At 40.1% G+C, this 22,654-nt stretch overlaps 3 protein-coding genes across 10 annotated transcripts in view; 2 read left to right on the top strand and 1 right to left on the bottom strand.

Annotated features, from left to right (window-relative positions):
- Positions 1-15,144, bottom strand: part of Nsyb (neuronal Synaptobrevin) — a 39,223-nt gene extending 24,079 nt beyond the window's left edge. For 5 of the 6 annotated variants that reach the window (XM_076436966.1, XM_076436970.1, XM_076436968.1 and 2 more), the window contains exons 1-2: positions 15,119-15,144; positions 14,488-14,604 (exon numbers count right to left, since the gene is read on the bottom strand). In XM_076436966.1, coding sequence (XP_076293081.1) covers positions 14,488-14,604; positions 15,119-15,129 — 128 coding nt within the window. In that variant the 5' untranslated portion in view covers positions 15,130-15,144. Of the gene's footprint in view, positions 1-6,230; positions 6,391-14,487; positions 14,605-15,118 lie in introns of those variants that run through there. The other variant, XM_076436967.1, reaches the window with a different exon arrangement.
- Positions 6,964-9,711, top strand: Syb (Vesicle-associated membrane protein synaptobrevin). 3 transcript variants are annotated; one of them, XM_076436977.1, is made up of 3 exons: positions 6,964-7,119; positions 8,634-8,953; positions 9,031-9,711. In XM_076436977.1, exons 2-3 carry the CDS (start codon positions 8,638-8,640, stop codon positions 9,078-9,080), a joined length of 366 nt encoding a protein of 121 aa, XP_076293092.1. In that variant the 5' UTR covers positions 6,964-7,119; positions 8,634-8,637; the 3' UTR covers positions 9,081-9,711. The 3 variants fall into 3 exon arrangements, with proteins under 3 accessions (XP_076293092.1, XP_076293091.1, XP_076293093.1); XM_076436976.1 differs by lacking the exon at positions 6,964-7,119 and adding an exon at positions 7,799-8,106; XM_076436978.1 differs by lacking the exon at positions 6,964-7,119 and adding an exon at positions 8,163-8,564.
- Positions 9,854-22,654, top strand: part of Clc-a (chloride channel protein 2) — a 53,730-nt gene continuing 40,929 nt past the window's right edge. The window contains exons 1-2 of the mRNA XM_076436933.1: positions 9,854-12,238; positions 14,255-14,620. Coding sequence (XP_076293048.1) covers positions 14,561-14,620 — 60 coding nt within the window. The 5' untranslated portion in view covers positions 9,854-12,238; positions 14,255-14,560. The remainder of the gene's footprint in view (positions 12,239-14,254; positions 14,621-22,654) is intronic.

The following is a 22,654-nucleotide window of genomic DNA, read 5'->3' on the forward strand; positions in this document are numbered from 1 at the left end:
AGAATTCGACGTTTGACCTAGCCAGGAATATATATATACATATATATATATATATATATATATATATATATACATATATTTGTTGAAGTGATAATAATAAATATAAGCAGATCATATATATATATATATATATATATATATATGATCTGCTTATATTTATTATTATCACTTCAACAAATCAATATCAAAACAGCATGGTAACGTTTTATTCTTGTTTCAGTTGGATTCCAAGCTTGTCTGACCCTATCAAGAGTAATCTACTTATAGTCATTTAAATTCTGTCAATTGGATAAATCAGATTCAGCGAAACAGCACATCTTCGATTATTATAACTTTCTATTTTCGTCCGGATGATATTTCAAGCTTTGACCTGGTCAGGAACAATCCACTGATATTTATCGTATATTCGTTTGACCACGGTTTGATGAAAATTTTCGATTCTGATATAGGAGTAACATCGGTTTTAATTCTTCTCTGTCCACTAAAAAAATGTACTAAAATATAAAAAATCGTGGGACGATGTTTCAGGTGGTCTGACCAATGAGGGAAATTCTACTGGTCCCATAGCAATTCCAGCGAGAGTCGAGGGAAAAAGTAGGCGGATTTGATTGAAACGCGAAATTCTAATATTTGCACGATCTCGGGCGTGAAATTCGTTGAAACGGGAGTCCGGAGCTGAGTCAATAATAGCACAATTAGCTGGTTTAAGGAGATCCAGCAATAATCGCGCTGGAACGGAGGATTTTATCTGACAAATTACGATCGATACCGGATACTCGACACGCGGCGCTGGAAATAATGAGTAATATGGAAACGTGAACGCGACGTTGACGCCAACGCAGGACTCTTTCATGATAATTAAACTAACATCGTACGTTGTTTCAGGGGAAAGGTCTTTCCCTGCGGCGGGGAAAGGTCAGCCGTATTTACGTATGAAATATACCTGCTGCGGTCAGGTGAATCAAATACCATCTGAGCTGATATTAACCTTTCGGTTTCCATCGACTTCTCCACGTTTCTCCGCTTCCATTTTACTTTTTGCACCGCCGATGGAACTTCGCGGACCGACAATGAAACTTTGCCCTCTTCTCGCGAGAAGAAAAAAAGGAAGCCCCGAGGAAAAGAGGGAAACATGCTGGCCCCGCCGATCGAGTCAATATACAGTTTTTTCTTCTGTCGAGGCGATTCGCGAGCAAGAGTTTTCTTCGAGTTCGTCAAAGGTCTACAATGGGTGCCTCGAAATGTAATATTATAATTGGACGGGGAACTTTATGCAATCCCTCTATTTACCAGTGTTCATAACGCGACGAGTACGGCCCGATGAAAATTTAACGAGCTTCTTATTTCGCTGGCAATTCTCGCACAATCGTCGCCACACGAACTTTTAGCCGATATTTATTTCAACTCTTACTCAACGTCAAATTCTACAACGTTACTGTAAACTTTAATTTATTCCACATTTTAAAAATTGAACGTAGAATGTTTCCTCGAAATAACATATAATATTCCATGAAAATGGTCGTGGATTAATATGGGTTAAATTAGTTATTTATTAAGCTCGACGGTTTCGAAAAGTGTGTTTCCAGGGTAAACGTTATTTCGTTATTTTGTGTTGTAGGATTGCGTTGCCTTGCCGTGCGGATAAAGAAAGATGGGAAAATCGAAGAACGGTGAAAACAACGTCGACTCGGTATTCCCGGAGAAAAATGGAACGATGGCAGATTGAAAAGCGGTCGAGCAGAGTGCGGGTTTTATTTTTGGTTGCCGATCGAACCGGCGAGTAGCAACAGCCGATCGATCCGGTATTCGAACGTCGTGGGTACACGGGTACACAGAATTTCGAGTATTCACGCTCCGGATCGCATTTTCTAAGCACTCGATTGGTATGCGCCGAATGATTTTTCGACGTGAACAGAATCCTCCTCTAACGATCGAATCGGAGGGAGATCATAGAATTCGCATACATTCACAGATCCGGATATTTCTTCAAAATCCAGAGAAACAGTTTCAATAAAACTTCAATAAATCCAACACAGAAGAATGTTCCAGTAAATACGGGTTAATAATTATGGAATTATTAGCTCGATTTTTTTTGCTATGGTTAAACAACTGGGGATATTTTTCAGAAGCAATCGGGCGTTCTTAATTATTTCCTGGATGACCGGAGGCATCGAATGCTGGCGAATTTTATTTTTTCGGAAAAAGGTGATTCTCCATTTTTTAAATTATTTTTCCAAAGCATCGAGGAGAGGTCCACCTGGTTTTCAAGCTTTATGCGTTCAAGCGACTTATATAATCGGATTAATACATCGATCGGCGACTGGTCGGGCCCGGCTATCGGCGTTATTGAATTTCTATCGAAGCGGACGCGAAATGGTTCTCGTGGAAGTGGTTTGTTTATTAATCGAGCGGTACGGGAGCCTGTCCGACCACCGGTCGATTTTTTAATCGAATAACGAAAGTTTGATTCGCGGTGGATTCTCCCGGCTCTTCCGGATCCTTGATTGCGATAGAACTTCTGGAAATGGAAACGGTGCTGGTAATTGAATTTCTAATGAATTCTTAATTACACTGGAATGAAGGCATTGATAAGAGTAATGATATTCGAAGTTGCGGAACTCTCGAGAAAACCCACGCTAAAAAGTAATAGCAGGATAATTAATAACGAAACTTTTCTATGACTATTGTACGACTATACAACACACGTGTAAGTCAAAAATATTTAATATTCTGCAAAAGAATGATTCACAAAAATATCGAATTTTCATCAGAGAAATACGCACGATTCGATGCAGTGAACGTATTATAAAAATCTAAGCATCTTTCGTTTAGCATAAAATTTCAGAGTTTAGAATGTCGTGGATATTGTCCGCAGAAGTTGAAATAGAGATAATAATATAGAAATAAACAAATCCGAGTCTCCCGCCGACAAGACCAAAGTCATCTTCAAGTATCGATTGGCTGGCTGGCCGCCCACACACGAAGAAACTTTAGCCGCTGTTTAAAAATGTCAGTCTCGTTTAAAAAAACAATTCGCACGCGCGTTCTAATCTTAGAATCGTCGGGGATCGTGTCAGGTCGACCACAGATCGTTGGAAATTCTATGCACGGTCGGTATCTTGTTTAAAGAGAAGGTCAGTTGCTTCGAGGCAGTGTTCCTCGGCAACTTTAAGCGAGATACGGCTGGAAAGTGACTTATCGTTTTAAGTTCAGCACGAGTTCCCGGATAATCCGTTCTGTGCTTCTTCTGCGTGTCTTTCCGTGAATTCTTTGACTGTCGCCCACGTGTGCTTCCAATTCGATTTACTGGGACTTTGCTCGCTCCGGTCTGACTTGAACGAGGATAATCTACTTGAGACCATTCGTTTGTAATCGCCTCTATAACTTCAATGTGTACTTTCGCTAAATGTTCTATGAACGTGGTGACTTTTAACGATTAACCATTTTTAACACGTAGTCGAGCTACAGTCGCTTTCAAACTCTGCCTATAACACGTCAATCTTTGTAGAATAAATATTACATGAACTCTATGAACCCTACGAATCAATGTTTTCAACTTTCTCGTCACTAGGTCTCAAAGTAACAAGAGCCTAGCGTCCGGAATGGACTCCTCGTAGTGGTACTTCTAGTTTGCCCGGCCACGGCAGGGATAATCTATTTAAATAGGATTATTAGTGACTCAGTGTAAAACTGCTATCAAGTTCTTTACAGATGACGTATCATTGTCTTCCAGTTTGTTCGTTTAAGACTACGTGGCGGTTCGACGTGTAATTTTGGCGATTTTATAAATGTCCGGTCAGTTCAGGGACAATTATCCTCGAATTTGATTTATGAAACCGAATTATTAGAAACTCTACTGTTTCGAACCTGACCGACTCGAACAAGACTGACCCAATCGTGTCTGACCAGTTCTGGAAGGATCTACTAGCAGATATCCACCTTCGTTGTATTTAAACAAGCACCGCGACGGTACGTAGAATCAATATTTGTTTAAAGGAGCGTTACACTAACAGTGTTGCGGACATGTCTGACTCTCGCAAGCATAACCCGCTTACGAATGAACCTTGTTTATGTTACGCGAATTCGAAGCACGCACAATTATTCGCAAACGAATTCCTGTAGAACACAATTCGTCCGACTTGTTCAAGACTAATCTACTTGATCTCAAAAATCGTCCGATCCATCCCACGCTCGAACCAACTTTTATAGAACGAAACAGCCCGCGGTGAATCCTGCAGCTCGAAAAAAAGACGTCAAAGAAAAATGGCTGAAATTTGTCTGCGCGGGTGTACACCGTCGGAAATAATTTTGGGCACGCGGCGCGGCCAGAGCAATTTTTCATCGGCAAAGCCGTAGAACGTTTCTGCAAATGTGCCCGGCATTGATTATCTAAATATAGAAACAGCCAGTAGAACGTACAGCACCGTGTGTTTCGCAATTGATTGCCGCCGGTACGTGTGTGTTCGCAATTAAGCCTCGCGATTTCACGGTTCGAAAAATGTGTTAGCTTCCTTGTCTCGCTGCGATAACGTCGATTACATCGCTGTCGGCGATCCCCTATCAAACATCGATATTTCAAGCTCATTACAGCGGCCGGACTCGACTCGCGATGGCCGATTTCGTCGAATTCGAAAGAACCGCACCGGATTATTCATCATCGAAGAGATACAAGTTTCAAAGAAAGCGAGGAAAGTTTGTTTTGTTTTCGATCGATACGCACGGTGTAAATTTAACATAAGTTTTTCGAAGCAAATGACGTGGTTAGAAAATAACGAAACATTAACGAACAGATGATCGCACGGTTTGTATACGCTCGAGTTGTCTAGCAATGTTAACCCTTTGACTGCGGTGCACTTTCGATATTGACATGTCAGTCGCTGCGGCTGGCTGTCGCATATCGTTACGCTCGTTCACCGAACTGCACATTTCGTTCGCGTTTTTATCACGATTGCATAAAATCCGCGGTCCACTGATCACAAATTGAAATAAATAAACACGTACGAAGCGAAGGGCTAAGTTCATATGAGTCGACTCGAAATTGAGAGTGAACAATATTGACAAATCATAAAGATGTTAGACCAGTTTAGTAAAACAGTAAATGTGTTATAGTGAGAAACATTTGGAGTATATATATACGTTATTCATATATATTGATAAACATGTGAGGGCGTATATATACGTTATCGTAGTCGAAGGGTTAGACGTACACAATGCGAAAGAATGTTTCGGGAGAAGCTAATATTTAGGATACCATCGTATGAGCAGAGAATTATTTTCGGGAGAACGAATCTTCGGGAAAATTGTCCGCGGTCGATCAACGGCGGACCATGTCTCGCAGATCCGGCGATTGTTGCACAATTCATGGCTGTCTCAGATCGTTCGCCGTTCGATCGCGAAACAGGGCCACGCCGAGGCTCCGGAATTCAATGACCGCAATTTCACCGCCCGGAAGAAATCGGGCTCGCTGGTCGGCTTTAAGCTTTGCTGCACTTTATCGGAAATTCTGTCGTGTGTCGCGGCCTGGCCGTGCAAGAGGATCGATTGCCGACAAAGGCCTAGGAAATTGCGTCTTAAAATCCGCCTTGCGGGCTTCAATTCCTTCGGAGAACCAATGGCTGATGGAAAAATGCCCAAGCAACTAACCCCAACCATCAGAGAACCACCTGATCCCATAAAACCGTCAAACTTTTTATTCAACATCCAGAAAACCAATTTTCTAACAACAGAAAAATCGGCCAAAAACCAGCGCGACCCCTATTCGATGTGGCTGGCGAAAAAATCCTCATCGATCCACTAATCCTCGAGGATTCTACTTTATGCGACACACTGATCGAAATTGTTTAAATATTTCCAGATAGTCCCGCTGGGAAGACCCCGATCCACCAGACCTGAAAATCCACTGATCCACCGAAGCAGCTCGAATCTCGGCCAAAAAGCCTCCCTTCCCGCTGACACACATTCGATAGTGTCCAAGGGGCTGGGTGGCAAAGTTGTCTCGAGGAAAATCAGCCGTTAAACCTGGGACTGGAACGTTTTTCGATGAAGGAATGGACGTTGGAGGGTCTCGGTGTGTCTAGCAGGTGGACACGGGATCGTTTGGCGAGTTTAGAGGATCGCGGTTCCCTGGCGGATCCGCGGCCTATCATCGGACCTATCTATCGTTGATGGTGTTCGAAGCGAAAATCACTGTCGACGAACGCGATGGAAACGTTTCTCGTTGGTGTACTCACATGTTGTTCGTCGCTCGCTTCTGCTTTCCTCGGCTAGAGCTATCCGCTGGCCTGGCAACCCCGTCGGATGACCGCGTACTTTTCACGAGTGACTGTCAGCGACTAGACGGTCGCGGTATTGATAAAATTTCCAGCGGCACCGCCGCGATATCGCCGCCGCTTGTTGCGATATCTCGATCGACTACGCACCTTCGAATCTCGATGGAAAACTTCCCCTAAATCCCTTCTCTTTTCGACCCTGTCTTCCCAACGAAACCGGACCGCGAGGAAGAGCTCGTTGAAACAGGTTCAACGGAGAAAACCAAATTCCGCCTTGGTTTTCGGCAATTCGAAATTTTCCTGGACCCTCAACGAGCCACCAGTCGATCCATCGAAGGTCGACAGAGAATTTCGAGATGACACCTGCGCATGCACGAACCTCCCAGTCAATAAATGCGAGCAAGCTGTAACCCTCATGCGCAAACACACCCTGAAGCCAGGGCCCAGGGTTGTCCTCTTCTTTTCACGGCCCGGGGGACACGTTTCGGAATATAGGCCAACGACCTAGTGTTGTTCGTATATGTTTCTGAAAAGTTTCTAACTTGGACTGGATCTGGATCATCCTCTAATTAAGCTGCAAATGGTTTTTTGAGGAGACTTCAAGGGTGTTTTCAATTGCTTAGAGGAGTTGATCATCCGAGGGTGGTTTTAGGGTTTGTTTTTATTGGTGAGGATTTCGGGGGCGGTTCTACGGCCCTGAAGATGCGCTGGGAGTGCGCGCACGAGCATCCGCAGGATATTTTATTTATATTCTTTGCGATTTTTGCCGTGAGACCAGGCTGCCGTGATCCACGCTCCGCTAAAATGTCTGCGACCCGGCGGAAGATGGGAACCATGGCTCCTCACGATGGTGAGTTCACGTTTTTAACGGGGAAATTGTGGTTTCGAGCTTGCATCGTAAAGATTTAGACTATTTACGTAGTTTGTCGAGGGTTGTATCGAAAATTTGTTCACTGACATCCCTTATGCACTTGTAAGGTCATGTCAATTCTTTGCATAACCCTGCAAATTTTATTTATCTTATTTTTCAGTTTATCGCTCGAATTTAGAAGATTGAATCGGGTTGATGAAGTATTTTCACCATTTTCATTCGAACGAGGGTGAAGTTGATCTAACAAAATGTATTTCATAATTTTTCTTGAAGTTTGGTAATATTACTGATTTACAGAGATGTTTTCTAATATTTATAGTACGACATACTTGATCTACTAAAATTCGAAATCATTGTGCATTCAACTTATCCAGCACATTTACACAAATAATTTCAGGGGTGCATGTGCAGCAAGAATCATTTGCGTTCCTATCTTCAACATACTCGAAAAATTCTTGCCGCTTTAACCGAGCGTTTCACGGTGACAGTGGCAAGAATCATTCAAACGTAATTTCGCATAACTCGCATTCGTAGAAGAACGAAGTTTCCAGTGGTAAATTGATTATTTAATTATATTGCATGTCGGTATAATCACAGGGAACACGCGCTCGAAGTTGGCGCTACCTTCTCGAGATGGCAGCACCCTGTCGATTTGAATTTCGGAGGTGCGGTTGACTTTGAAAAAGATAAGTCTCACTGAACGTCAGAAAACAAAAAAGAAAGAGATTACGGTGTTCTCTTATGAATCAGAGATTAGATATACTGGGAATAGCGGCTTCTTTCCATTGTATTCGCGGAATGTTATTGGAATAAACGTGACGTCACGGGTATCGCCATTTTTATCATGTGTCATTTACTGTTGTCGTGAAAGTGTGTTCGTCATCGAAACGAAGTTTGAAATACCTGTCATTATTTATAAATAAATCAGATCCTCGCCTGCGTTCTCCACGGATCTCTTATTTTCACGTGAGTGCGTTCACCCTGTTCGTTGCGCTTAAAAAATAAACAGGTAGATCCTCGAATCCGTCGAAAGCTGTTTCAGCTTCACGGCGACCGAGAATATGCATTGCAATGCCTCGTATTTGTTTAACAGTAATGACACTCTCGCATTCCATCCATTTTTGCCAAGCGCAATCAAATAATGTCACGATGACATGTAGAATTAGATGAAACCGACTCGCTATTACACAGTTTCCTTTTTGAGGTTATGGGTGTGTACGGTAATTATCCGGGTCCGAAATTCATGAAGTTCTTCGTTCGCTAAATAAATCTCTGTTCCACGCCCGTTTCTATCGATTAGGCTACTAAAGATTCGTATTTATGTAGTTATTTGCAATACTGCGAACAGAACGCGCAGATAATCCTGGTAAAATTGTACTTTGGATTTCTCAGCTGCACTTAGGACCTGTTTTTGCTGGCAAAAAGTCAGTGCGAAGAGCAACGCACGATTGCTCGGATATCTAACCTAATTCGTGCGATTTTCATGATTGCAGAAACATGGAAGGCAGTGGTAATTCACAAGAAGAAGTGGGTGGGCCTCGCACCCCGCAGGAGGCGGCTGCGTCAAAAAAGCTGCAACAAACTCAAGCCACCGTGAACGAGGTCGTGGGGATAATGAAAGTAAACGTGGAGAAAGTATTGGAGAGGGATCAGAAGCTTTCCGAGCTAGAGAACCGAGCTGATGCTTTGCAGCAGGGTGCTACGCAGTTCGAGCAGCAAGCTGGCAAGCTAAAAAGGAAGTACTGGTGGAAGAATCTCAAAATGATGATCATTATTGGCATTATCTGCGTGATCATTCTAATCATCATTATTGGTATGTGTTTGAACAACGTAAAGATGTATAGTTTTGCAGGTCGACTTGATTATTACATTATTTAATCTTTGCCATAGCCTCTCTTGTGCCCAGCTCGTCACCAGAGCCGAATGAACCCAAACCTTAATGGCATTATGTCGATGGGGATGTAATGCTTGGCTTGTTAATTTTTGTCTTAGAGTGACGATTCACTAGGACGATGTAAGTTTCGGGCAAAATTATTTTTTTCAATACAATATAACCTGCAGTCTTCTTGAAAGATATTGCTGTGCCAGCATCATGTACATATCTACATCTTTGTATACGTACACATACATATATCTATATATTTTTGAGACTTAAACTTATTCAAACGCACATTTAAACTAACTGCAGTATTAATACGGGTGGCCTTTCCATGATTTTTCTTTTATCTTTTTCTTTTGAGAAACTGTAAACGGACAATACAATTGCTAATGTTATCTTGTTAAAGTGCTTATATTGTACATTTATTACATATAATATATAATATAACGTTTATACATTTTCCCAACAACTTTTGAGTCATTCAGACTCCCATTCGGCCTAGCTCCTTGTCCAGCTGTCATTATCCAATAATTCATTTTGTTTCATTACCCAAGACCAAAATGATTTTATAGAATTAGTATTATGTATACATTAATTAGTATTAAGGGTTTATTATTAGTACTGTTTGTGCATTTTAATTTAATCCGGAATTATTGTTTTTCAATAAATATGAGAAAGAATTATATATGTTTTACCATTATTTTTATTTCAATGCTGCATTTTTATAAGTTTAAGTGTAACAAATTAAGAGATTAGTTAACGAGTTTATTTCATATTGTTTCAAAAAAACACACATTTGTTTTATTTCGACAGAAATCAATACGATTTCTCTTCTTCACAATCCATGTCTTTTCTTTATGGTTAGTTACCTAGAATTATCGATGTAAGCGTTCATTAATCATTGGAATCATTGCACACGATGTGATTCACTCACCTCAAAACAGGTGATAGTTCTTAGAAAGAATAAGGAAAAAGTTAAGTAGCACAAAATGCTAATAATACCGTTATTTTCAAAGAAATGTATTACCAAATATAAATACGTCATGAGATGCTAAGCATCTCTACGATTTCCTGCAAGAAATGATTACGTTTTATCAACGGCTAGCAAACATCTCGCAATTTTGACAGAGGCTAACAATAAGCTTCTGTTTCGTTTCAAAGTCCGCGCAATTGCTTTGCTTAGAACCTGCGTGCTCATAAATATGCATGCTCTGCGTGAACGCCGGCCTTTTATTTTTCTTTTTAACAATCCGAAATCACGAGGTCCTACGAATTCAATGATCACCTGACTTTTCCCATTTTTATTCACAACAGACTTCCATAGTTTACACAGTAGAAGAGCTTGAGCATTTATGCAAATCAACATATAATTCTGTAAAAGAGAGAGGACCTCAGGAATTTCTAAAAAAAATTTTATAGAATGATAATACATATAAAGGAGATTGAGGTTTCAGAGAGTGAAAAGAGTACACGTCCTGTCCCACAGGGGGGGTTCTCCCAAAAAACACCTATTCTACTTTCCCAAACAATACCATTGGCCTTGGTCAGCGATAGTAAGCTGAAAACATGTGAATGGTCCTATTCACGATTAGGGTGAGTGCTACGCTTTTGTCTCTATGAGAAGAGCGACCACTTTGATCTGATCTTATAAATGTTCCATGTAAATTCTATTTGTTTCTGCAATTGAAATGATTAGCTATTTAGATTAAGTCTGGAAAAGTTCATACCTAAAAATTTGAATATATTCTAATTTGAAAAATGGTTGAAATCGTCTACCACGCAAGATTAAGAATACAAACAATTAATGCAATCACAATAAACTTCCACGATAAAAATTCTACTTTGATAGAGAAGTACTATCAATCTTAAATGATCTGAATGGTTAAAAAGGTTCCTCAGATTTATGGTACAACCTGGTACGGCTCTAGAACGACGACGATGAACGTTCATCGTTGATCGAGCCAGGACGTGCAATTTGTTCGCGATCCAAGTTCGAAGCCTCGTGTGCCGAAATGTCACGAGCGATACGAAATTAGTGTGTGGTCGAGGGCCAATTAGTCCATCAGACGTTCTCCTCGTCGAGAATGGTACCCCCGGAAACATAGTACGCGCGCACGAGCGCTCGAGGAAACGAATAATGGCCAAGGTCTTCGTTCACGAGACAGAGGAGCCACATCGAGAGTATTGTAAAATGATGTAAACGGTGTAAAACGATCCTGGTCTCACGAGGGACATTGTTTGGCAGCGAACCATTAGCATGAATTTTTTACACGACCACCAAGGGAAAACGCAAATCTTCCACGTGACGATCGAGACGCCTGCGCTGCACAACGATCTACATGTATATACCACCCGTTGATCCCGGTGATTTACGACGGTTTCATGATCCGCGGAATTATTTGGCGAATCAACGGCCCCCAGACGTGCTTCGCGCGATAAACAATGCCAGTGGAATAGAATTATGCGATCGTTGTTGTGTTCTCTGCCCCCGCATCGGTGAGCTATGCTTTTTATGGTGTGCTGGTTTCGAGAGTGGACTTGTTTTTGGTAATACCCGGATGAAATTTTTTGGTCCGACTTACGAATTAATTTTTGCAAGAAGGTTGAATATGTGTAGATTTCTTTAATTATTTAATTACTCGTTTTTCCATTATATGGATCTTCTACGAATGTGTCGATTTGATAGCTAGAGATGAATTAAATTGGATAAAACGACGAATATAAATGAGTGAATGAAAATGAAGAATAATTTAATAGAACAAAGGGTCTCTGAACATCGCGCTGTGTATTTACTATACTTTAAATGACAATGTATAGAAAATGAATGTTATTATCGTTGAGTAAATGCGAGATTGCGAACGCGACATATGTGCGACTGCGGTAGCGAGCGTGTTAAAAAATAGTTCGACGATCGACGGTGCAGATCCGCAGCAGAGATCGACGCGACGGCAGCAGAGATAGTCTTCCGGCGATAGTGCGTCGCGGCAGGTGTGTGTATCGAAAATGAAGCGGCCGATCACGTGCCCGAGGAGGTTTCCGATTTTCCTGTAAACCGAGGCAGAAATCTCGGCCGCTTCATTCATACACCTATCAGTCGGCTGACGACCGTCCGACCGGACAGTCACTCTTCTCGAGGCGCGTCTCGGTGTCAACGATACGTCGCTGGTTACTCTCTCTTTTTTTTGGTCTTTGTCGACGGGACCATCTCGCGCCCAAGAGGTAATTCCGTCGTCCTCGCGTCTAGAATCCCGGGCACAGTGAATCCACGAGATATCAGTGAAAGTCCGAAAACCGATCGTCTGCCGAACACTGCTCGACTTCGTGGCCCCGCGGCATTAATCGCGCGAACTTCGACCCCTTTCGATCCTCCAATTCCACCGAACACACTTTTCTCCACACTTCGTCATTGCTAGACAGCGGAGTTTATGCATTTATCACGAAAATGAGTAGGTACATTTAAAACAGTAAATGAATTAGAAAAATTTTAATGCAGTCGATGTATACAAAGTATTCGTACACCTTTTAAAAACTAATAACTTGTTTATAATTGTACCAAACGACCTGATTTTTTATAATCAATTAGAAGCATTGGTTTACGAAATGATATGCAAAAAAGATTTCCCAAAAATTATAATTTACAAGGTTACATGCAAAAATGAAAATGGGATTTTTTAAAACTTTTTTATTTGGGCTCTTAATGAAAATTTCATTTCGTTGAAATTTTCAGCATGTGTATAACTAACAATACATATATTTTACATTTTCATTGAGGGCCCAAATAAAAAGGTTTTAAAAAATCCCTTTCTTATTTCTGCATGTAAGCTTATTCTATTTTAAAGGGCGTACGAATACTTTTTAAGGGAAATTAAGGGAAAAAAGAATAAAATGAAATATTTATTTCACTCTCCAGGATGTGCAATTCTGGTAGAAAATTTGTATTCTGCATGAAAATCCGCTGTCTAGTTATTACACTGCGGATCTTCATGTAAAATAAACATTTTATACCTCAGTTGCAACAAACCGGAGTTGGGTAGATTTTTATTTTAATTAGAAACATTAGAAACAAAGTTTAAGTAAATTTTCATACTTTTGTGATTGATAGGTTGAAAGTAATAAAACAATATTCCTAAATACGCCTAATGTTTTCACTGTTTTTAATTACATCTATATTTGTCAAAAACGAATAAAATCCGCTAGTAATTTTGATATTACGGGTTAAGATAATATAGAGGACCCAGCCTTCAATATATGTCAAGTAATTGCGTTAATAAGGTGCATCGTAAACCTATCGATCGTTTTCAGAAAAATCACATTTTCTCGCGATAGAATGAACGATCCCGTTCAACCGGAATTGCTCATTAACTCGCATAAAAACAAAAGCTCGTTCTCCTCAGATTTCTGTAATTGCATTCACGAGATAAAAATGCACGACAACAAAACAATTGTTACTTCATACTAATCGAAAATTTTAAGAGCGTCCTTCGACGGTTAGTTCGACAGTAAACGGAGTTTCTTTTTTCGTAATAGACTTATGTCATTTGTTGATTGTCAGAAGAATTGGAGGAAACAATTTATGTGCCCTGTCACTCGTAAATATTTACGCGGCCGCAGAAAAATATTGTCTGTAACCGTGAAATTGACATTTTGCAATGCGATATCTACCGTTCAAACATTGGTAAGCTTGAAGGAAAAAAAAATTAGCTCGACACAAATATAATACCTAGTTAAATTCAAGGTTACCTGCATAGGGCACAAGAAATCTTCCTGTGAATAATCGGGACTCGTTCACCCTCATAAAACCATCCCTTCTCTACCTGAAGGGGCCCCACCTCACGTCCGAGACCAATTTCCCCGAGGTTAACCGCCGGCTGGGCTCATTTTTTGAGCGTGTACACGCCGGAGGGGGGAATTTCGGGCTACCCGCTCGAAAAAGTGGTGGGGGTTTGTTTTCCTTCCCGTTTGCGGCGTTCGACAGCCGGTGAACGCGTCTCGCGTCCGTGCGGCCGTCAGTTCGTCTCCGGAACCGGCGAAGCAGTCTTCGCCGAGGACTTTGAATCTCTCTCGTTCTTTCTCTCTCTCTCTCTTTCTGTACACACGCTCGAAATGTTCGCGACCGCGATCGGGATCATCGGAACCGCGTTATTACCGTGATCTCTGTGCCGGCCGGTCAATCGATCGCCGATTATCGCTGGAATCCTCAGCCGAGAAATTAACGTGACGGTTTTTCCCTTTCAGTGTAAAAGTTTCCCTTCGGGATTTCGCGCGCGATCAAGAGAGCCCCGGACTCCATGAATATTGAGAAACGATCTCGATCCGCTCGCTCGTTTCTGCTTCGACGCAGGATCCACGAATAAATGCGGCTCAGTCGGAAGTCGAGCCGCGGCGGAAGTGGAAGAGGCGGAGACTGTGCTGTGATCGATAGACTATAGGATCTAGATTCTCCTTCGTCTCGATCTTTTCCCACCTACCTCATTCCCGCGCGTTTTTCCCCGGCCGATTTGTGGATTCTGTGCTCCTTCGAGGTTGCTGGAGATTCCCACGATGGCGGCGTCCAGCAGCGAGGATGGCCAGGATTATGGTCTCGGCTATCAGAACACTTTGGTGAGTCCTTAGATTTATCAACAATCTTTTTTGTTCACGCTGAACTGCGGACTTTTGTGAGCTCTCGTACCGATTTTCGTAGATATTGTATTTAATTTAATCATTTTTTCTTGGCACTAAAATATTGATTTTTATGAATTTTTGATCTCGAGATACGAATTTCAAGAATAGGGATTTACGCGGATATTTTTGCGTTGCACGAAGAATTATTCAATATTGAATTTTTGGCGAAATTCAGGCGTTAACAATTTTGTAGTGGCAGTACGAATTTCTACGAGCAAAAGCTCGGATTAAAAAATCCATACGAAAATCTCGAGATACGAATTTCATATTTGCGTTGCACGAAGAATTATTCAATATTGAATGTTTGGTGAAATTCAGGCGTTAACAATTTCGTAGTGGCAGTACGAATTTTTACGAGCTTTCAATCCATACGAAAATCTCGAGATACCGACACACGCAATTTCGTGCTCCGTTTGGTTTAATTTTGCTACTTACGCGAGTCGCATAAAAGTCTGCAGTCAGTTCAGCGAACAAAGAAAGTACTGGTGCAATGAATTCCGTTCGATTTCATTTCAATTGTTAATGTGCTGTCACCGTTGTGACGTTAAATGAGAAATTGTTTCCGCGTAGTTAAGTATATTCCGCGACGATAACGAATTTTCTTTCGAAGCGTAATTTGGTGGAAATTGATTATAATTCTCGGGCTCAGTGATAAATCAGCGACGCCAGCTGAAATTGCACAAGTACTTACTTCGTTCTCTGCTACCGTTCGCACATTACGACCATTGAATGTTGATAACTGCGAAATAATGTCGTGCTTTAATCTCTCGCCGGAACGATAATGGTAGTGTTTATTAAGTTCAAAATATTCATAAGCATGACTCGTCCTTGCCAGAGAAGCTATAATATTCATGTTTCTCGAACTGGGTTGGAGAGTTATAATGATCGAATGTGGCTCTGTTTGGATCGGTGAGAGGACACGATGCAGTGAACACTTTGTTTATTTTCGATGGAAGAATTGATATTGATATTTGAAAATCGAAAACAGATTATAAATCCGTTGAACTCGGTCTGGCTTCGGTTGGCATCAATTTAACATGGAGAGACAAATTAATCTAGGAAAATAAAAAGGGACGAGGGTTTACATATTCACACGACCCGCAAATCTGTCACGTACACTTTCTATAAATATTCAATAATTCATCCTCGACTGTACAATTACAAAAAGACCAACTTCAAAGCTTCTCGGAAGATCGTCGAACGACGTTGTAATTCATGCACGACATAACAGGTTGTTATCGCTTCTGAAAAAGTCCTTGTCAATCTTTATATTCGAGTTCACATGCTCGGACAATGAACATTATTAATTATAACAAAAAATAAAAAAGGGAAAAAAAGTTAATCACAAGAGGATAATTATTCTTCGTTTCTACGATGCAAATGGAGGTTCGGCTCGAAAAATTTCTGTCGGAAAAATCGATTAACCGGTTAGCGAAACGCGAATCGATTTTCGTCGCTCGCATAATCGCGCTTTTCCGGCATGGTCGGAGCGGATCGCGGCGAGGTAAGGGTTGCAAACCTATTTTCATGTTTATTCTTGGCCCGAGGCGCGTTGGTAGCCGCGAATAGTTTGCGATTTATACGTCTGTGGTGCCGAGAGAGCCGGGCCACGTGCTCGCGAGTACTTTCGCGCGATTTTCACGCGGCCGTTTCTCGCCATTCCTGCGGCGGCACACCGAGAGATTGAGAGCCAGGGAGAGAGAAAGAGAGTGGTGAGAGTCATTCAGCCGGATCGTCAGCTGATCGACGGGCACACGCGATGATCGACCTTTGCGAATTTATCGGATTACAACCGGCCGACGCATGTTTGCGTACGGATCCGACTCTCGACCGACACGCTATGAATCATTCACAAACGACGCCGTCTCCTACGCTCAAGAGTAACCTCCGACTTCCGGTGGACGATGCAGATTCACCCGGGAGTTGATGATCTTATTTTTATTATCTTCTTTTTGGACGTCGTGTGCCTCTAATTTGTCCCTTTCTCGATTAGACGTGGTTTCTTAGTGATTCTGAAATTGTTATTGGATGCAAATCGAGCTGTCGATGGTCCTATTTTTATTATTTTTGTTTTGGACTTACGGCTTTTGGTAATTTTTTGAATTCTTTGTATTTAATCCTCGTTTGTTCTTTACGTCGATTTGAAATGTTGAAACTATCTGACGAATGCTTCGAACCGTGCGGACTTCTAGATACACGCAGGTGGTTTTCAAACGGCGAATCAACTTCGGTTATCTCTTATCAGAGAATTGATGTTTGCTTCTGCTCAATGTAATACTTATTGTTAGAGGCTCTTCAAACGATTACATCTTCGCGAGCGACGATATATTGGGTTGGGGAATAAGTTCGTAGCGGTTTATGTTTTCTTTTATTCTACAACGATCTTTTTTGTTCTTTGGCAAAGTGTTGTACATCAATCGACTGAGCTCCTTCTGCTCTACAAAACTGTGATCTCAATTGTTTTGAATAATTTAATTTTTTATTATTTTTCGGGCTTTGAAATGGAATATCAAGAAGGCAAAAATCAACATTTTCGACACATGCGATTTTCTTTGTTGTTTCCGGTAAGCTCGTGAGGCACCCAAGCTCTCAATTTTTCGACAAATCCCATCGAATGAAGATGGTTGAGAATGGTCTTATGATCGCAGTTTATTTTTCCCGCTAATTCCTTTTTGACCTCGATGAAAAGCGAAGTAAAGCAGGTGTCGAAATGTTGATTTTTGCCTCCTGATATTCCATTTCTAATCCTGAAAAATAATAAAAAATTAAATTATTCGAAACAACGATTATCACAGTTTCGTAGAGCAGAAAGAGCTCTTTCGATCGATGTACAACACTTTGCCAAAGAACAAACAAATCGTTGTAGAATAAAAGAAAACATATTCCCCAACCCAATATTTTACTACTGACAATGGAACATTCAAATGTGGAATATTATATTCATAGAACTTTAAGGTTTATTCTTCGTGTTTGTTGCGTTTTGAAGAAACATTTATGGTGAACAAAGCTTGTAAAATTTCCTTGGAATTCGATGAAAATAAAATTTGGTACAATTTGCTAAAGCTCGGAATAGAGTTTTGCGATGTATGCATCGTCAATTTCGAAATCGCGTTTCCCTTTCTCCCTGTCTCGATAGACTCGCCTGAATATTGTTGCTCGAGAGATGACTAGCAATACGGTCGTTTAAGTCACCCCCGATTCGAGCGGTGGTTTTGCAACTGCAAAATTATTTTCGCATCTGCCAACTCGCCGGAGATTTGCAGACAGCATTATGTATCGAACGCGAAGACAATGCGGCCTCGAGTAGACACAGTCACTTTCGAAACAGCTTCCGCAGAATTTCGGGGCAGGTTGCCATTTTTCGGCTTCGCTGTTTCATCTTGATACTCGTAGACAAACTGATACCTCGGTGCACAATATGCAATATTCATATCCTTGAAATTTTAATTGGCCTCCTTTTCACGATACACCTAATTCATTTAGCTTGTTGGAGCTACTCGTTTAGATTAACGTCTACAGAATTTGCTACGTTCAACTTTTATCGTTTCTCCATTTCATAATCTACTGAATTCTGTAAACTCACAATAGTTGCTCATTATATTAAATTAAGTGTTACAGGATTTCTGAATTTTACTATATTAGCTTCGACAAAATGTCCAACATTGAAATAATTTTCTGTTCGTATCTTAATTATTAAATTGCCGATTTTTATGGAAAATAAAAATCGTTTAATTGCAAGTTATAGGACCCACATAGACATTTAGTTCTCTTCTTAATCATTTTAAGGCGTCGAAAATAATGCAGGGGTGTTATGGAATTCATATTTATCATAAATGCACGAAATCCTGACTTAAATAATAAAAGAATACACGTAAGTGTAGTGTTCTTTAAATTTTCCTTTCTTTTCACTCGTTTTCTACTGAATGACTATAAAAAGGCTTCTGTAAATCGCTAGTGAATCGATCCTGGACGTGATATACTGATGAGACGCACCAGTAATCGGTGCACGCATTTCCATGTGAATCTTTGATCGGGCAAGAACGTTTACCCGTTTCATTCATCCCCGGTTGTAGTACGCACGTAGTACTACGGTTCATTGATTAAGTCGCCGCCGCGTTATCAATGGGCTACCTTTGCGCCGGGTTCCCCATGCATTGTACGCGAAACCTGAATCGCCCGCTGTTGCACACTGCTGTTTCCACAAACTAGGTGGAGTTAATTCAAAAATTTGTGAGCTAAAACTCTAATGAAATTATTCTTTTAATCGAAAAGGAATTTTATCACTAGACTGTGGATTTTTATGCAGAATAAAAATTGAGTTCATTAATTGCAAGGTGGAATTAATTCAAAAATTTGTAAGCTAACAGTTGAATGAAATTATTCTTTTAATCGAAAAGGAATTTTATCATTAGACTGTGGATTTTTATGCAGAATAAAAATTGAGTTCATTAATTGCAAGGTGGAATTAATTCAAAAATTTGTAAGCTAACACTCGAATGAAATTATTCTGTTAATTGAAAAAGAATTTTATCATTAGACTGTGGATTTTTATGCAGATTAAGAATTGAGTTCGTTAATTGCAAGGTGCAGGAGCTGCGTAGATGTTGATTTCTTGTTTAAATCATTGTAATATGTTAAACATAATGCGTGGGCTTTTTTACAAATGTACTTTTTTGATTATTCTCTTGTGAACACATTGCAATTGGATTTCACAGTCGCTAGTCTGTGCATCTCGAACAGCTAAAAATAATATTGTCTAATGTTCTGTGTACGAGAGAAATGATTCTGTATGCAGCGCATAAATGAATGGTAATGTTTTTTCTCACGTGCCTCGAGCTTGTCGGAGTTGTTTATGTTGATTGAATAATTTCGATGCATTCCGGACGATTTATTAATCGCATTCAGGAATGTAGTCTGTCTTCGTTTAGAAATAGTTAAATACGTTCATTGGATTCAGCTTCGATTTCCTCGTACGTAGCATATTGCGACGATTAACAACGTGACACTTACCTAGACAATGAACATCGCTAATTAGTCATTTGGTGCAAACCAGTCAGAGACGAAATTAGTTCGTTTATCAATCGATAACGTGTAATATCGTAGCACTATTTCAAACAAGCTTTTCTAGTCAACACTTTTTTTCTCGAATGTAAATTATCTTTTTATCATTTCCTTCGGTAGTTCGTTTCACGTATACTGACAAATGAATCATCATACGTGATTCATTCTTTTCAAATCAACAACGCAGAGACGCACTCCAGGCTCAAAAATGGCTCTATAATATTTATAATACTTAATTGTTTCATGAAATTTGTTAAACTTTTTACTAGGTTTGAACAGAACTTGTGTCCCTACTCTACCTTTCAATTCTACGACGCTATTCCCCCACGCTTCATGCGTCAGAATGTCACGTGACTAACCCGGTAGTAGCAGAGAAGGGGTAACCCCTCATCCGGCGACTCCTGGCCATCTATTTTTATTTAACACTAGAACTGCCGAGCACTAAACGCAATTGGCATCCATTGCCTTATATTGGGTTGGCAAATAAGTTCGTTCGGTTTTTGTGATTTATTCCAATGTAAAAAACCGAACGAACTTATTTGCCAACCCAATATTAATGACAAAATTGCATTTATTTAGATTTCGTTTGAGTTTTGTTTAAATATGTGCTTCAGTGTAAAGAAGTCAACTAAAAAAATTTCTCAGAAAAACATATTTAAAATATTAATATTTCTAAAAGAAAAAATCTGGAACCAGTTATTTTGTATTAATTTTACTTTTATATAAAATTAATTGTGCAACGTCTATCAACAAGATTTATTCGTTTTACACGAGTGGAAAAATAAATAGACGATAGCATTGTGTGAAATTTGGCCAAAATGTGGTGATAAATGAATCCAAAAATTGAAAGATGACGATCTTAAATATTGAATCAAGTAAAAATGCAGAACGATAAGAAATGTAATTCATTAGCAATATAAGTTGATTACAATGGCCATTACTTCGATGAACAAATTTTATTTAGAAGAGCATATACGTGTCTTCAACGTCATCGCTAAAAATCGTACCTACCTAATGTTTCCAATTTTTCTAAAAATCGAGGAGCACCGAGGATCGTTCGTCGATGATGTCATCTCATTAGCGTCGATTAACGATCTCCCGTTTGAAGTTCCGCTAGACACCTCGTGATCCTTGAGTTTTCCAGGGCTCCCGTAGCACAAACGCCGGTATTCTTCTCTGTGCTTGCAACTTTTTCTTCTACCCTTGAGGAGTTCGATAACGTAACGCGAGCAACGTTTAGCCGATCGGTGCACGGTTTCGTGGAGTTCCGTCGAATCGAATCGGCTCGCCTCGATTGAGATTATGCAATTCCTACGCGGCAATCGTTCGCACCGAGAAAAACGAAAATGTTTACAGTCTGCGTTGTTTCGCTGGTTGTAAAGATCCGCCGCTGATAACGACTTTCACAGAATTCCCGGGCTTCAGATATCGACTGATATTTCCAGCACTTAAATTCAATGTTCTATGTTCCATTCGTGGATCAAATGATAGTAGAAATACAATAATCGAATCGCTAAATTTTGAATATTTGTGCAAAATTTTGGTAAAAATTCTACTGTCATTTTTTATTATTTTACAATATTATATACAGTGAATGTAAAAAGTATTCGTACGCACTTTAAAATAGAATAACCTTTTTATAATTGTGCCAAACGACCTGATTATTGTTGGAAATAATATATATATCTTGGAAAAACTATAATTCTTGGAAAATCTTTTTTTCATGTCATTTTATATTCTAATTGATTACAAAAAATCAGGTCGTTTGGTACAATTATAAAAAGGTTATTCTATTTTAAAGGGCGTACGAATAATTTCTACACTCACTGTATACACTATTGGGTTGGCACGAAATTGCAAAAAGAATTTAAGATATTTATTTATTGGTCCCGATAGAGATAGGAATTTTGAATATGACACAAAAGAGTTAACGTTAAAAGTCTGCCATGTTGCCAATCCTCGCAGCCATGAATCGGAAGAAAGACCAGTCACCGACACAGTAATCGATCGTAGCCGCGCATCCTTTCGATCATAGTCGATCTTTTTAGCATCCAGTAGCGCGCGCGCGCACACTCGACGTAACATTGAATCGAGACGCGCGCGGCCGCGATGCAATTGCATAATTCGTATAAATATGCAAGCGGAATTGACGGGATCGATCACGGCTCGCTCTAAACGAGTTATCGCGGCGATTAGCCGATTTCTAATTCGATTTCGAGGCGAAATCAAACGCGTATTAATTGGCCCAGCAATTCGCTAATCGATCGCGTCGCGCACGACTTAAATAAATCGATCTTTCACTCACGGGACAAATATTTTGTCGAACAGAGTCCCGCGACTGAGAGCAAATACCATAAATTTTATCTTGTCTATCGCGTACCTCGACGACAGCGTTCGAATGCGAGAATTAATCCGCTTCATTCTTTGTTCGCGTTTTTTCCCTGCGTTTGTTATCAGCAGAAATTAGTAGATCAATTAAGTAAACGAAGAATTTATGAATACTGTTATGTTATTATTACACTGCGAACATTGTGATGTAAAATAAAAATTTTCTGCATCATTTGCGAGATATTCGAATCAAGTAAAAATTTATTTCTTTAATAATTTTAATAAGTGGATATAAAAATTTATTTCAGCTAAAAGAAGTAAATGTCCACTCCTGTATCTTGCAATTGATGCAATTTTCATTTTCTAAAACTCACCAGTACAATGATCAGATATTTCACTCGGACACTCGGAGAGCATAGTAAAGAAAGAAATACATCTCGGATTAAGATAACAGCTTTATTACGTATTATTTAGCTTAGTTGTGCCTTAGGAAACGCGAAATAATGGTTTAAACGCCGATAGGAGCGTCATTTTACGAAACATTCTGCTCGAAGAAAATGGACACGTTGTGTAAAAATCATA

This window comes from Lasioglossum baleicum, chromosome 13, assembly GCF_051020765.1.
Source record: "Lasioglossum baleicum chromosome 13, iyLasBale1, whole genome shotgun sequence".
NCBI classification, from domain to species: domain Eukaryota; kingdom Metazoa; phylum Arthropoda; class Insecta; order Hymenoptera; family Halictidae; genus Lasioglossum; species Lasioglossum baleicum.